This window comes from Nematostella vectensis, chromosome 2, assembly GCF_932526225.1.
Source record: "Nematostella vectensis chromosome 2, jaNemVect1.1, whole genome shotgun sequence".
In the NCBI taxonomy this organism is placed as follows: Eukaryota; Metazoa; Cnidaria; class Anthozoa; order Actiniaria; family Edwardsiidae; genus Nematostella; species Nematostella vectensis.
This window is the reverse complement of record NC_064035.1, coordinates 13,201,860-13,218,737: the sequence shown is the minus strand read 5'-3', so window position 1 is coordinate 13,218,737 and position 16,878 is coordinate 13,201,860. Positions and strand designations below refer to the sequence as shown.

At 39.2% G+C, this 16,878-nt stretch overlaps 2 protein-coding genes across 4 annotated transcripts; one reads left to right on the top strand and one right to left on the bottom strand.

Annotated features, from left to right (window-relative positions):
- Positions 1–225: 225 nt before the first annotated feature.
- On the top strand, positions 226–9,621 carry LOC5521762 (speckle targeted PIP5K1A-regulated poly(A) polymerase-like). Of its 3 annotated transcripts, none has more exons than XM_048723352.1 (10): positions 226–431; positions 1,711–1,904; positions 2,014–2,280; positions 2,763–3,157; positions 3,518–3,873; positions 4,111–5,046; positions 6,727–6,977; positions 7,733–7,847; positions 8,033–8,161; positions 8,229–9,621. In XM_048723352.1, exons 1-10 carry the CDS (start codon positions 305–307, stop codon positions 8,486–8,488), a joined length of 3,030 nt encoding a protein of 1,009 aa, XP_048579309.1. In that variant the 5' UTR covers positions 226–304; the 3' UTR covers positions 8,489–9,621. The 3 variants fall into 3 exon arrangements, with proteins under 3 accessions (XP_048579309.1, XP_048579308.1, XP_048579310.1); XM_048723351.1 differs by having other exon boundaries at positions 2,014–2,325; XM_048723353.1 differs by lacking the exon at positions 4,111–5,046 and having other exon boundaries at positions 2,014–2,325.
- Positions 8,792–16,740, bottom strand: LOC5521761 (kelch-like protein 18). Its single transcript, XM_048721229.1, has 7 exons — positions 16,437–16,740; positions 14,865–14,941; positions 14,323–14,442; positions 14,060–14,116; positions 13,793–13,884; positions 12,595–13,027; positions 8,792–11,391 (listed from the first exon to the last, which is right to left on the bottom strand). Exons 1-7 carry the CDS (start codon positions 16,502–16,504, stop codon positions 9,662–9,664), a joined length of 2,577 nt encoding a protein of 858 aa, XP_048577186.1. The 5' UTR covers positions 16,505–16,740; the 3' UTR covers positions 8,792–9,661.
- Positions 16,741–16,878: the final 138 nt, after the last annotated feature.

Sequence of the window (16,878 nt, the reverse complement as noted above, 5' to 3'; positions counted from 1 at the left end):
TCACGAAAACTTTGTTTCTAGTCGAACCTCGTTGAATATCGAGTACTTATCCCACTTCTTATTGGTCTATGACAGCGTAAAATGCGCAAATTTAGTGAAGTTTCGTCAGTTAGAATGATTGCGCAGTACAGTTCCGCTTTCAGCTGCAGTACATTTCAAGAACGATTCCAAATGTTGATATGACGTCACTCGGTAGGTGAGCATTGAACAAACAACAGGAGCCCCATAAACCCTGAGCTTTGATTTTCATTCCAAAATGGCGGCTGCTATGAACGTTAGTTAAACTGCGTCAAGATAACAACAGATGTTAAGACATCGTCTCGAAAAAGTGGAAAGCATGGGTGACGAAGCACAACGAGGATCAAAATCTGTTCCAAAACCAGCTCCTAAACAAGTGTACTGCGATGTTTGTGACGTCTATCTGTCTTCAGGTAAATGTACCATGTACACATTTTGACAATTCGATTACAAAATATCGCCAGGGATTTGTGTGCTATATGGATCTAAAGGATGTTGATTACGTGAACAGCAACCCCTTTTATATCAACAAAAAAATTTCTCTTCGTGTTTTTTTTTTCAGGGAAAAGGTGTTAAAAATTGGAAAATTGAAAATTAGGAAATATTTCCCCTACAGGGGTGGGTGGGTGGGTGTATATAACCATGTGTTTTGTAAGGGCATTTTTACGAATTCCCGAGGGGCCCCGGGTGGAAGCCCAGATAGATGCATTAGTCTGTGGACCCCATAAGCCCTCCCCCTATTCTCATGATCATCTCTTCCACAGAATTCTAACTGAATTCTAAAGTATATTCAGAAAGGTCAAACACTTTTGTGTTTGAAACTCACTAAGACAGGGCTTCTGGAATTACGCGCTTGTGCGGAAGCTTTCTCCGCATAATCAGCGTAATCCACAAATTTCCGCGTAATCCCGCATATTTTGGCTAAATTTTGAAAGACAAAACATTTAAGTGCACAGCTGATGTGTTCTTTTAGGGTTCTTACCCCTATTTCTTATAAAAAAAGAAAACAGATATTCTTCGTGCAATATTTCGAACTGAATTTCGAAAACTAATAAAATGACTAGGCGTTCTTTGCTAAACCGCGAAGGCCTAGGACTAATAATAAAATCCCTTTTTAAATTGGCTGGTGGCTAGGAGCCAATTAAAACTCGCCTAAGATATTTTCGCGCAAAAATAAACCTTTTCAAGTTATTTCATGCCTTCCTTCGTTGCAAAATGTAGTTTGGGCATAACAGTTGATATTCCGTGTAATTTAGCGCAAAATTCAGTAAAGAATCCCGCAAAATTTTGATTGTTAAAGAAAAATGTATTGCAAAATCCTGCATAGTTTAGCGCGTAATGATTGATTTTCCACGTAATTTAGCGCGTAATCTAGCAAAGAATCCCGCATAATTTTGAGGGTTTTTTTTCTGCGTAATTCCTGAAGCCCTGCTAAGATCAGTGAGGTAGTTCAGCATTTGCAGAAAAGTAGGAAGATTTTTGTCATATATATACTCAATCACTTTATCACATGTTATTTGTGTCAAGCTAAGATTCTAAGATAATTTGACTTAATTACAGGCATCCAAGAGACATTAAAAAAATACATTTTTATATTGTTATTCTTTTATTGTTTATTGATTATTTGATTATTTGATTATTGTTGTTACAAAATCTTGGAATCTCATGGTAAATCTGTATTGATTTTCACAGCTGCCCTTGTTGACACTCATAAAAATGGAAGGAAACATACAAATCTTGTCAAAGTGAAGGCTGACAAAGCAAGTGTACAGAAGAAGACTATCTTTGTCCGAGGTTTTGATAAATCCTTAATAACTTGTGCAGATTTGGAACAGCTGTTTAGCCAATTTGGGGAGATAAGAAACATCTATATTGACAAAGAGAAGGTGATTTTTAAATTTTAAGAGATTTTAGGTACCTACAGCTATAAAAATTGTTTTCTAGTGTGACTAATAAGTTATTTATCATTATATTAACCTTTTCCTCTCTTTTTAGAATTGTTACGCCCTAGTAGAATTTGAGACAGATGCAAGTGTAGCAAAAGTGTTGAATCAAACAGAACCTTTGACCTTGAATGACAAGACATTAAAGGTTAAACCAAAATCATCACCTAAGAAAGTTGAGAAGAAACCAGATCATACCAATCCTTCAAGCAGTCCAGTGTCACCTGGATCAAAAAAGCGCAAGCGAGGCACTTCACAGTCAGAACTTTCTAACTTTGTCACATCTGAACTGTTCAAGGGGCTGAACTCTTCAAATACTGTTAGTACCAAATTTTTCATATATTCACAGTGTTTCGGCAAGGCTGTAAGTAGTGCATTGTGTAAGTAGTGATTAGATGTGTGTTATGTGTGTGTAATATCAAGTGGTGGATCTAGTTTTTTGCCAAGGGAAAGGGGAGGGGGTTTGATCCAAAGTGCACATTGATCTTTCAGAACACACTTAACTTGACAGCCCAAGGGGGATGGGGTTGAACCCCCTTAACCTGCCCCTAGATCCACTACTGATGTTCACTCATAGAATATTACAAGGATTTGTGGAAAAGGTTATATATTGGTCTTCAAATGTTCAATATTACAGAGAAATCTGATTTACTTGAATCCTAAGAGGTTGACCGGTGTCTTTTTCATAACACAGGCCCCTTGATTTGCCGCTTGCATTTCATAAAAACCATACTCCTCTGTTGTCACAAAGTGTTGTTGGATCATTGTGACCATCTTCCTCCTGGCTTTCTCCTGTGGCAGGTGGAAGAACAAATCAGTGTGTTGATGGAACATCTTGGGCTGTCAAAAGATGATCTTCAGCTGCGTGATCTGATCTGCCAACTACTAGCTGGTGTCTTCCAGGAATTCTTCCCAACTTGCAGTGTTATGCCTTATGGCTCATCAGCTAATGGCTTGGGGTGGAAAGGGAGTGACTTAGATCTTTGTCTTCTTCTTGATAACAATCCATCAGAGGAGGATCTGTCCAAGGATGGTGTTAAACAGTGTGCAGATGAATTGGGTATTGTTGTAAAGGCTTTAAAGGATCTGGTGCCTGGTTGTGCCCATGTGGTCCCCGTATTCTCAGCTAAATGCCCTGTTGTCAAGTTTGTGCATCAACCATCAGGAGTTTCCTGTGATCTCACAATAAACAACAGGTTGGTAAATAATTTTTCAACATCACCATAAGTTTGTTGTTGTCATCACCTCCCTCTCTCTGGGGCACCTGATTACAATGTTGACGATAATAATGATGATAATGTACCCTACCTCTCACTGGGGAACCTAATGATGTGGTTGAAGATGATGATGATGGTGACGATGATGACGATGATGATGATGATGATGATGATGATGATGGTGATGGTGATGGTGATGGTGATGGTGATGGTGATGGTGATGGTGATGGTGATGGTGATGGTGATGGTGATGGTGATGGTGGTAGTGGTGGTGTTAATTATGATGATAATGTACTGATTATTAGTACTATAAATTCTAACTTTTTTTCCTATATTCAGACTTGGCATGGAAAACACAAAGCTTCTTAGATGCTACCTATCATTAGACCCCAGAGTCAAGCAGCTAATCACGGTGGCGAGGGCTTGGGCTCGAGCTGCAGGCTTGTCACGTGATAGAGGTGGCCATCTGTCAAACTACGCGTTGACGCTGATGGCTGTGTACTTCCTACAGATCACCTCACCTCCTGTGATTCCATCATTACAGTGCATCAATAAATGGCTCCTCTTATCGTCTTCCACAACCCCAGCTCATGAAAACTGTAACTGTGAACAGGCGAAATTTATAGACGGCTGGGACTGCAGCTATTTTGATGACGTCACGAGGGTATCCTCCAGTGAGAACAGCTGTGACATCGGTAAGGGTATCGGAGAGGCCAGCTCTTGTTTGATGACCTAGTGCATCAGTTTAACCTAGACAAATTTATAGGTAATATTTTGGACAACGTCACACAGAAAAGATCCCGGACAATATCACCAAAAACAACCTTATTTACGTTTCTAAATAGCTCCGTTTAGAGAAATTCTATATTCTTGTCCTTTTCGATAGGATATTAGGAAGAGTGTAAAAAATCCTTGATATATTTTCTTTTCAGTTCAACTTCTGACCGCGTTTTTCGACTTCTATGGTAATCGGTTCGACTATGGCAACTGCGTGGTCAATATACGTACGGGACAGCATTGTACGAAGTTGGCCATCCAAGAAGAACTACAAGAAGTAATGAGGAGTCGCACAAAAGGTGACAACGCCATGTCATTGCCAAAGATCGTGGAATTCGATTTGACCGACTTTTGTGTACAAGACCCATTTGAGTTATCACACAATGTGACTCGCAGTTTAAGCACTATGGCTCTAAAGGACTTAATCAAGTACATGATGACTGCGAGAGAGGTTTGCAAGAGGATTTGCCCTCTGGAATACTTTCGAGACACCAAAGGTATCATTGCATTGTTGACAACGTCGTGTGGTGAGACGAGGGCAAGGAAGCTTGAGCAATGTTCGTTTGATGTGCCTTTAGCTGTAGGTAAGGACTCTCCTGATTTTACTTCTGAGGATGATCTGTTAAGAGATGTACTGCGGTTCTTGACGGAAGACCTTAAGGTTCACTATGAGGTCGAGAAAACGGAAATTACATCGAAAGAACTTCAAGATAAAGATGGACTTTTAAATGAGGTTTTAACATCCTCTGATTCTACTTTGGATAATCCGGAGCGTTTTCCAAGCAGCAAAGTCGAATGCATTGAAAAATTTCCAGACTCAATCCTCCTTATTGCAACATGCACTGCTTGGGAAAACACATGGACACACTCTAGGAGGCAGCGGCGGAGGATAATTGCTGAACGAGATGGTTCGCAGGAGAAGAGTCATCTTCAGGGTGAATCTCCTTCTGTAGATGGCGACGTATCCCCTTCAAGCTCACGTGGTACCGCACTTCCAGTGTTAGTCTTCAGGCTGGTTTATAAACACAAGGCCGATCAAGATAGACCAAGGGCCTCATTCTACCTCCACCACGTGAGAAGCCAAGGTTTTGGTACGTTTGGAAACTTTTACGCACTTTTCAAAAAGAAAGTGGTAGGGATGTATTATAGACGCTACGAAAAAGATCCCTGAAAAGTTCGCTTCCCCCTTCGACGTCTTCGAGATCTGCACACCTCAAACACGCCATAGTCAATTCTATTCGGCCTAGGCTATGGGGTCACTCGGTATCGATTATGGGATATTTCATATATTAAAAGACCCGTGCAAATAACAGTGGCACCGGCTCGCTCCTCTGACCACAAGGGGAATGATTGCGAACTTCCTCGTAGCATCTCCCAACACGGTGTACAAACATCGCCAACATCAAAGGCATACCCTGGTTTTTCTAAGTGGGTACGCAGTCATAGGTATCATATGGAAAAAGGGGGGGGGGGGCGAGGGTGAAAGAACTGGAAAAGAAGAAGGCCCTTGGAACGAGGTTGCAAATGGTGGCTGTTTTCGAGTTTGCTGGTTTTCGCGCTGTTTACACAGAGCGTTACTAAGTATCCAGAAGAGAGTTTGGTATAAACTTTGACGATAATAATCTTGTATATAAACCAACACAAGTGAAATAGCATGTTTTACGCCTCTGTGAAAATAGAATAATTTCCTGACGTTTGGAGTGGCAGCTCTTCATACCATGTTGACATCACAAACATTTTAAATCTTGTGATGATAACAGATACCACGGCTACGCATACCGCCTAGTTAATTCTGCATTTGTCTGTAGTTTTTCTATTCATTTCATATTATAATCTGGCTTTGCATTCCATTGTGCAATATTGAAATATTTTATTAATTAATATTGTTTATGCTCCCATAAGCCACACGAATTGTTGTTAAGGTTAGAATGGATTAACACAGTACAAAAAAGAGTTATGAAGATTCAATAAAAGCCAAAAATTAGAATCCTTGATATAGATATATAATTTTCAAAACAAAATCAAACCCTAATATGTCAAACCCTAAAGTTTTTATTACATTAAATGAATTTAGTAAATTTAATTTAGTAATTAGATTTTCTGAATGGGAAAATTTTGCATCTCATGAAAAAGACGAACAGCTGAAGACCCGAAATATGACCGATATTAAAAAAACGATCATAGACTCTCTACAGCGGGAGGCGAAAAGGACACAATGAGTTTTAATCAAAGAAGGCGAACAATTTCAGTAGTTGTTAATATAGAAATGTTTTGTTTAAGTGAAATATGGTTAGTAACGTTCAAAGAGTCCTGGAGGGCCTGTTCGCAACGGGACGGGAATTGCTACTGTAAAGCAGTTTAGATTGTCATATTATAATCATGAGAACGTGGATTTGGTTGATATTCGCGTTTTTCGCCTTGAATATTGGAAGAAAACAAGTATTAGCAGGTAACTGTTTATTCGCAATTTTGTACGCTTACTATACTACATGCGTAGTAGTGTTTATTCGCAATTTTGTACGCTTACTATACTACATGCGACCACTTTTAATCTTTCCTTGTTGAAACTGGATTATTTTTCTCTATTGATTCGAATATTGTGAGCTGTATTTGAATCTGAATCGTTTACCAAAAGTATTCGCTGATAACTTTGTGAATAAAGTTTGTGTTCAGTTCCAGAAAACCTAGTTTTTTAAACCTTCGAGTTATTTTTCGCTTTAAATAATTTAAAATCGCTTCACTTTTTTGTAACAAAAATTTTCCTTTCACAGAAGATTGCCGAAAAGCGAATTTTGGGGCTGTTCAAGAGGATAAGGTCTTGACCGGCGCAGTCTTAGCAACATACGCTGTCTTCTCGGAGTTTGAATGCCGCGTAAAGTGCTATACGAACCATGAATGTCTTTCAGTCAACTTGGGGCCACAAGTAAACGGGCTGAGACAGTGTGAGCTGAACGGCGCTATCAACGATGAAGAAACAGTGCTGCAAAGCAAAATGGGATTTATGTATCGTGGATTCAAATCTGTGAGCTTACTGCAGTTCTATAGCGCCCTGTTTTGTTCGTTTATTTTTCATGTTGGTTTGTTCGGGTTGAGAGGGTGGTTGAATAAGAGTTCTGGTCGCTTATTCGAAAGTGGCCGCTTATTTGCAATGCAAAAGGTATAACAAGTCGATAAAAATAAGGATAAGAGGGACAGAGCTGAAGCTAGTCCAACGAGAGATTTATCTCTTACGTGAACATGGGGCTATAAGGAGTCGACACTGCACGGGCCTTTCTTTTTCAGTTACTTTTTGCAGATCGTTTAGAAGTAGGCGTTTCTCGTTGAATCCGCGACTATCTTAGATACGTTGAATGAAGAAAAAAGAAAATAATAATAATAATAATAATAGCGTACCATTCTAAAGCCAAACTTTTCACACCCCCCCCCACCCACCCCCACACACACACACACTTATTCCACTAGGGAGTATAAAATGTACAAGTACAAAATGATTTTCTTTTACTTAAAACAAAAAACAGATCTGTAGCAGGCCTCAAAGCAGTTGGGGGCACGCTACAGAAACTGAAAAAAAAAATTGGGGGACACAGCCACGCCCCTATTGGTCTTGTCCTTATACATTTTTGAAAATATAGAGGCATGCATCCCCAGTGTCCAACCACTGCTACGTCCAGAAAAAGGTCGTCAATTGAGAGACAAGTGTGATTATTAAAACATTCACAAACCCTCCCCCACCACCACCAACCTCTCGTAAAGATGATATTTTTTATTTTTGCACAGAATCCATGTCTCTCAACGCCATGCAAGAATGGTGCAACATGCCATGTTGGCTTTACCAGCAAAGGTTTCAGATGCTTGTGCGCACAAGGATACCAAGGATCAAGATGTGACGATGGTATGCGCATGCGTGATACTACATCATGCTTTGTTTCCAGCCCCTCCCCTCCCCTTGACACAGTTTGCCCTCTTTATGCCTAGTAGAATAGGTGACTTGTTTACTTATTTCTCTTACCAATATAGGACACCCTTCTGATATGCCAAGTAGAAAAGTATGTGACTAAGCTTACTTGTTTCTAATAGACAAAGATGAATGCAGGACCAAGGGTGTGTGCGGCAATGTGTCGCTTTATGCATGTGTCAATACATACGGCTCCTACTCCTGTCAATGTGCTGCTGGGTATTCGCAAGTGGGCAGTACATGCACTGAAGGTAAAAGCAGCAGTAGTGTTTTAGACAGATAATGAACATCAAGCTGAAAAGATCTTTATTTCACCAGCTACCATGCCAGCATCAGCCAATACCACGGCAATATCAGCCAGTACCATGGCGACATCAGCCAATACCACGGCAATATCAGCCAGTACCATGGCGACATCAGCCAATACCACGGCAACATCAACCAGTACCATGGCAACATCAGCCATTACCACCGCAACACCCATCAGTACCATGGCAACACTAACTAGTACCATGGCAACACCTGCAAGTACCACGGCAACATCAGCAAGTGCAACAGCAACACCCACCAGTACCTAGGCAACATCAGCCAGTTCCATGGCAACAACCAATCGTCAGTGCCATACTTTTTTGTTCATGACACGATGTGACATCATCAGTGCATCTATTAGAGGACAGATGCACGCAAAAATGAGATCTTTTTGTTTAAGTAGAAACTGGTATCTTTGTTTATCGATAGAAAAAATAACCGCCACACCTCTTGCTTCATGTTGCATTCCTAAAGGCTCAATCCTTGGTCTGCTACTATTGATTGTCTTTGTGAATGACCTCCTGTAGCATGTGAATAGCAACACTCTAACAATCAATGAATCAAAGCATGAATTTTAAATTTTGGACAAACTTTATTCCTTGTTTAACCTATTTTTAAAATGCATAAATACATGGTCAACAAATTTTATTAGAATTTCATAACTATATGTTTATTAAACAGTGTGCAAAAATGTCGATTTGGTATTCAAACTTGAAAATCCAAGTAAATACATACTAATTATTAATTTTTTTTATGTCCAGGATTTTGTAAATATCCAATCCTGCTTTGTTTTGTATTTTTTAAAATATAATACTCATAGAGCTTTTGTATTATACTGCCTTGTTGCAAATTCTTATTGATCTGTCCACATTTCATTTTAGGGAAAAAGTGCACCATTATAGGGGTATCACATTACCATGGTACCCAGAGCTATCATTTAAGATATATTATCACAGTACCCAGCGTTATCATTTGAGATATCATTTTACTGTGGTACCCCGAGCTATCATTTGAGATATCATATTTTGGATATCCGGAGCCTTCATATGAGATCATTTCACAAGTGCCTAAAAGGTCATTTTGAGTCTAAGACGGTTATTTGCTAGGGTTAGCCTACTCTATCGTAGCTGAATTTACATTCTCTTCAAATTCAGGAGTCATTCTTCTGAAGAAGAGCAGGATATTTCTTGTTACAATACAAGACAAAAATACTTTTAGGCAAAGGTTAGGTGTGACTTCACAAGGCTTGCATACTCATTGTGCCCTCTGTCCTAGCCAATGAAATTTGTGTGTTCCCATACTGAACAAAAGGTACTTTGAAATCCATTGATGTTGTTTTTCTGTAAATCAATACTGTAAAACTTTCCACATGGAAAGCAGAATTAAACATTTCTAAACTGTCTATAACTCAACAAAAGTTGATTGTTCTTAAATCTGTATCTCTAGACAAAAGGTCCCCTTGGTAAAACCCCAGCCCCTACCCCTCCCTGATGCTTGCACATGGGGCTGACAAAGCTCCAGCGATTGGCTCTAGGATCAAAACACTCCACTGTGTTCAGATTAGTAAGGCCATCGTACCCTCCAATAGCATAGAGACAGTTGCCCAAAGCAACCACTGCAACTCTGCTGCGACGGGTATTCATTGGAGCCACAAAGCTCCATTGCTGTGTCTGAGGATCATAGCACTCTACAGTGTTTAAAAACGAGCTTCCATCATAACCACCGCAAACATAGATGCAGCTATTAAGGGTTGCCACGCCAACACGGCATCTACGCATTAGAAGGGATGCTCCAGGGCCCCACTTGTCTGTCTGGGGGTCATAGACTTCCACTGAGCTGAAAATTGACAGTCCATTGTGACCGCCAATCACAAACAGCTTGCCATTCAATTCAGTAACGCCTGCAGCACTACGGAGTGTAGACATGGGTGCCAGGAATGACCAGGAATTGGCTGTAGCTGAGTAACACTCCATTGTGCTGAGGGAAATGTGACCATCATATCCTCCCACAACATAGATCTTTCCATTGACAGTAGCTGCCCCTAGCGCGCTACGCCGTGTATTCATTGGTGCGGCAGGAATCCACTTATCTAAAACAGGGTTATAGAACTCTACAGTGCTTAGCCTTTTATGTCCATCAAAACCACCCAGAGCGTACAGCCTGTTATCTAGGACAGCAACACCCACACGAGTACGCAGGGTGTTCATAGGAGATGTGGGTGACCACTGACATGATAGCATGTCAAATGTCTCTACTGAACAGAGCGCTTCTCCAGATGAGTTTAACCCTCCTATTGCATATATCAAGCCCGCTGCTTCACTGCACTTTCTAGGTTTCGTACGTGAAGACTGCAACTTCGACCTTCTCTCTGGCAGAAGCAAAAAATCCTTGGCTTCATCAATCAAATCTCTGCATGCAAGGCTATTTCTTACTAAATCTTCGGTGGCAATTCGATCGCATAGAAACTGTGGTCGGACTAGCGGTAGGCGAACATGTTTTAAAAGTTCGGAAAGAAAGTCTCTGCGCTCATCAAGATCTTTTTTCAACCAAAACATGACGGCCTCGAAGACTTCTTCCTCTGCACGAACATTGAGCTCCTCACTCGATATCAGCGCTACAACTTCGTCTGGAGCTAAGGCTTGGAATTCCTCACTCTGCGAGACCTCGGAGAAATTCTTTAGTGCAAACACATCGGCTGCTTGAACAAGATCTCCACAGCAAAAGGTATCAGCGAAGCTTCTTATCCCCAGACAGTTGGCAGGGTGAAGGGCTCGATGTAAGAACTCAACACAAGCCTGTTTCACGTTTGATAACTGCAGTAAACTGGATGCACACATAAGACTTTGAACATTCTCGACATGTATCTCTGTCCTGCCAGTGTAGCAAAAGTTTATCAGCTCCTCCAAGGCAGCAAACTCGATTCCATGTAAAGTGACTTTTTGCAGTCTGCTTTCCAGCATGTCACCAGTAAACATGGCATTGAAGTAGGGGCTCGCAGCCGCTAGAACGACACGATGGGAAACCAAACTGCGATCTTTCACGACAAGAGTAACATCACAGAGTTTCTCTTCACTTCTGAGTTCGTTGAGGCTTGAGAAAACCTTAGTCGGGAAGTCAGGAACACAAAATAACAAGCCGTCTTCCGAGGCCATGTTTTCGGGACTCGATGAAACTCATGTGGTCTCCTAATGCGGTCACGTGATGTGGTTTTTATTTCACAACAAATCGTCCCATACCGGCAGGTGAGATATGGCGCTCATGGCAACCATTCAAATAAACCCAGGCCGAAAACACAGCGGGGTAATCTATTCACTTAAGACAATATGTGAGAGATGACTGTCATCATACGATGTACTATACAATTTCTAATTCTCTTAACCAGCAGAAAATCTTAAAGAATCCTTGTCAGCCACATCTTTGTTATTGTTGTCATTTAATATTGGAAGGTATATAATGTGCTAATATCTTGAAATAACAATCTAAAAACAAAGTTTAGTACTTTATTTGCCAAATTCAATAAAACATATCGCATTGGCTTCCCCAAATAATCCGATACAAATGCTTTTTTTTTACTCTTGGTAGAGTGGTTTTCTTTAACCTGTGAAACAAAGTGTGATAGTCAAAGGGTCATAGCAAGTAAAACACAAAAGAGAACAATAGAATCAGATCACAATATAGTATAATATGCTAAAGAGTAGTTAAGGGGTTAATGAAAATCACTCTAGTCTATGACAAAATGGCTGTTTGATTTGATACTTTTCAAAAAAACTTGGAAAAAAAAACTGGGGTTGTTGACGGCAGGCACTTGCTGAGGGAAGGGGATGCAGTCATAGATAACACACGCAAAAAGTCTAAGTTTGGAAAAGTTTGTGTTTTATGCTACCTTTATTTCAATCTTGTTGATAGAATGCTCATGTAACATGCTACACATTTTTATTTGCATCAGTTTGAATGTGTGAGACAGCTAAAAAATATTTTCCATTCCTGTGTGCAAAAACTAAAGGTTGAAATCCCTTTTTATAGATTGATTAAAAGTCAAGACAAGACAGGTGTGTAGCTGCAGTAGGGGTATGAGCAGAGAGTGTGCACTCCTCAACAAACACTAAAAAGTGGGTTGTTTTCAGGCAAGCAGCCAGGATTTGCTTGAAGGGCTACACCGTTTTATCAATCACATGGAAAAAGGGTGGTATTTGAGCATTTATTAAGAAATTATCCACTTTTTAGTGGCCAAGGGGGGTATGCGCCTGTTTTTTTTTTATGGAAAGATAGTCAATTATTATACTTTTTCCACATGACATATATGGCTGCACACTCCTCTCAGTAAATACTGGCTATTTGCCTGCTAAAAGAAGTTTCAATCTGAGCATAGATCAGGAATCTCCTCTTTTCTCTTTCTCCTTTTTCTTTTTTTGCTTTTCTTGAACAAGTTCACTTCTCTGCTCCACAAGCTTTTCAAGCTCAAGCTCTTTGACAAGAGACTTCATTGCCCCTGCATCTTTAAGCTTTTTTCTCTTCACTCCATCATCTAAATTTTCTTGTGCTGAATTTCTCTTGCGCTTGAGTTTGTTCTCACTAGCAGATTTATCCACTGTAGTTGCTTTTACAGATTTGTTCTTATTATCAGATACATTGCTAGATGAAGTCTCCTTTTCACATGATGCTTTTTTTGCTGCACGCTTTTTCTTGAATTTCTTTTTCTTTTCCTGTAACTTCTCTTTTCTTTTATCACTTGATCCGCCCCCTCCACATGTTACTTCAACATTTATCTTTCTGCCACCGAGGTAGCTATGATGGAGATTTAGAGCTTTCTGTAGAAACAAAACAGCTTATTACACAAAGTGGCCAGTATGCAGATAGTTCAACCAGCTAAAAAAGGTTTTAATGAAGGTTGATTCCTTGTTTGGCATCAGCCTCCTATGAGATTTGCTACTTTTAGATCATCTTTCATCTTTCATTGTCGGCATCTACATCACTCATCATCACCACTCACAAACACGCTCAAGCTTATGAATATTCGGTGAGTCGATACTCTCGAGCCATTCTCGAGTAGAATATGCACGAGTCTCAAGTACCAGCGAGTGGAGGTTATGTCACTCTAGACCTTTACTGTAGTGAGATTAAGATGCAGGATTTTGACCAAATTTCATAGCAGCTACAAGTCTTTAAAGGGTTATTGGTGTCTGATCTAAAATCATTTGAAGTATTTGAGTTTCCAGTTATACTTCCATGGTACAAGCATCCAGCTGGGGCAAGAATGAGGTTAAGAGCTTTATATATTGTGTTTTCAAGGAATAATAGTGGGCAAACCATAAAACTTTAGGCAAATCATGCTTTATCAAACATCCTTGGAAAAAAACAATTCAGCATATTTTGTGGAGTGCAAACAGATTCGTTTCAAAGGCTCCATACACCCAAAAGGTTGTTTCTAAGCACCTGTTGCTAGATAATGTTGTCACCTAGAAATAGGGACCACTGCCCTCTGGGTTTGGAAATCAACCACTTGAATGAAATAGCAATGGACAGTCCTTGTACAAGGCTAACCCTTTTATTTAACACCAAATAACAACACTTACTGTGTAACCGATGGAGTCATCTATTTCCAAAAAGCCACAGCCCTTAGAAGAATTGTCAGTTTTCTTGGTCAACAAACGAAATGAACTGGAACCTGTAAAAAAATATAACCCTCTATTAATCCCAATCAGTAATAGAGAAAAAGAGAGATCACCAGAGAGTTCAACATGATATAGTTCATGTGGGATGGAGACGAAGGCATAGGCATAGTAGAGTTTTAGTAAATAAAAAGCAAAACAAGGCTAGCGGAAAAGAATTTTGAAACATACCTGCGCATCTAAAATGATCCAAAACCTTTTCTGTGGTCAGATCAAAGGGTAAGTTTCCTGTAAAGAAAATTATAACATAGCAAAGCAATTGCACATCATGGAACCCTGTTACACAATCTTGGTCTGAAAAAATTGTTCTTGTTTAGTGGGTTAATATTAACAAAAATGTATGGAACATTCCTTGCCTTGAAACAGCACAGTCCCAACCCTTACTTGCATACGCTTGCATACACATACTTGCATAAGGAGCTTATTTGTTTTACCTACAAACAGAATGTATCTTTGCTTCTTGCCATCCTGCTCTTTTGTTATTACATCTTCAGTCTCTTCTGTTTTTATGCTCTTAACAGATTCTTGGGATATACTCTTTGGTTTCTTGAATGCTGTTGAAAACAATTAAGGACATTTTTAAGTGTTTACAAACATCTTCCAAAGTAAAAATCAATAGGGTTTAAAGTCGCATTGTCACCAGTTAACTTTCGGAGGTCCGACAGAAACCTCAACCGTTAAAAGACAAAAGAATCTATTCGAATCTGAAATATTCAACAGGCCATCCGCTCTAAATTAGCAGTCACATCCTCAAAGAAACTTCCAATAGACACACTGCTTTCTATATTTTGAAATTTTTTTAGTGTTTTCCATTTAAAATCATCAGAGATTCTTACGTAGTCGACCAGAAGTAAACTGATGACAATACGGCTTTAATAGTATATAGATAACCAATAAAGAAAGGTAAACTCTAAGCAAGGTTATTTAAATTATTTCAATAATATGTGTTTAAGTAAGCTTTAAAGCAATTTTATACTTTTTGTATTTTTAGTATGTTTCTCCTCATGCTCATTCTGTTCAACCTCAACTTGCTTTTTGTGTTGTTTCCACCACCTAAAAAGAAAATCAATCATGACTAGAAAACATTAATACCTACTGGCAAAGGAGGATCCAGGGGGGGATTAGGTGGCTATCCAATCTACAGACCACATCAATATTTTCATGTATCGTTTTATCAATTCATTATGGACTACAGTGGCATCCTCTTTGATTGGTTTTGCTGATTCTGTTATTAGTGCTTTGTAAGCGAGGTAGGAGTAAGTTATACTACATCCTTTATTACTTTCCTGATTATGTTATTACTGCACTGTGGGCTGCAAGCTAGAGATAGGAGCAATATCGAACATTATCACTGATATCTGATATTGAGATTAGGATATTATCATTGTTTTCCTCTAATTACATGCTATTAGATAGTGGTTAGACCCCTTTCCTCTCCTCTCCTCTTCCCTCAATATTGTGATATTATCAGAGATTATCTTATTAGAATCTACTAGATGTCTATTTAGATACCCCCCTTCCCTCTGCTGGGTCCTGGATATTGTGATATTATCTGAGATTATCTTATTAGAATCTACCAGATGTCTATTTAGGTATCCTCCTTCCCTCTGCTGGCTCCTCGATATTGTGATATTATGGGAGATTATCTTTTTAGAATCTACTAGATATCTATTGAGATACCCCCTTTCCCTCTGTTGAACCCTTGATATTGTGATATTATCTGAGCTTATCTTTTTAGAATCTACTAGATGTCTATTTAGGTATCCTCCTTCCCTCTGCTGGCTCCTCGATATTGTGATATTATGGGAGATTATCTTTTTAGAATCTACTAGATATCTATTTAGAACCTCTCCCTTCCTCTGCTTTACCCCTCAATATTGTGATATTATCAGAGATTATCTTAAATAAGAATCTACTAGATGTCTTTAGAAACCCCCCTTTCCTTCTGCTTTACCCCTCGATATTGTGATATTATCAGAGATTATCTTATTAGAATCTACTACATATTTATAGAGATTCCTTCGTCCTCTCTGCTGGACCCCTCTATATTATTGGATATTCGACTACAAAATCTACTGTGACTGTCACGTTTGTTTTATTTGATATTATCAAGTCATGAGATGCAATAATCAAGGTTCAACACAGCAGTTCTAAAGTTATAGTATCTGATATATATCAGTAATTAGATGGACTTTCAATGTGTAAATCTTGTGATATTATAAAGTCATGAGATGCAATAATCTAGGTTCAACATGGCAGTTCTAAGAGTATAAGATCTGAAAAATATCAGAAATTAGATTTGTGAGCTTTGTTATAATATCGACTAAATATCTGATACTAGAACCCTGTTAAAATATATCTGATTTATATCCGATTTTAGATGAGTGATAAATATCGTATAAATATCAAAGTGCCAGAAAAGTTCGATATCGCGCCTTTATGGCCAAATGATGTTTTCATCTTGACGGCAAGATAACAAGATTCATTTTCCGACACAGTAACTCCTGTCAAAGAGGGCCTTACATTTGGATTCTCTTGAGCTACTTACTTGATCCGCCTTTGTTTTCGTTGGCTAGCTTCACCGCTTTCCTTCGACATTGTAAACAACCGCACCATACGCACGTGTAGTAATAAAATGCTACTCTCAAAAAGACAACATATCCTTATGTCTTAGCACTGTATTGCTTCCTTAACGTGATAACACAGTTTTAGATATTTTGCAGGGATAAGTTAAGCTTTTGCGGCTAATATAATCTCTTCTCGCCACTGATTTCACGATTTTCTTACGAAAACGAATTCTTGCAGGAAAGACGCCATTTTGAAACATTGAGAGAGTAATGCATGATGGGAGAAAATAAAGTGGGATTCCTTTGACACAGGTAACCCATGCACTTCCCGCCATCTGTTCGTAATAAAAAATGTGTTTATGGCGCGGAACATACTTGAGGCTCTTTCCCTTTTTATTCATGGATCTTGGAAAACGCCCGCTA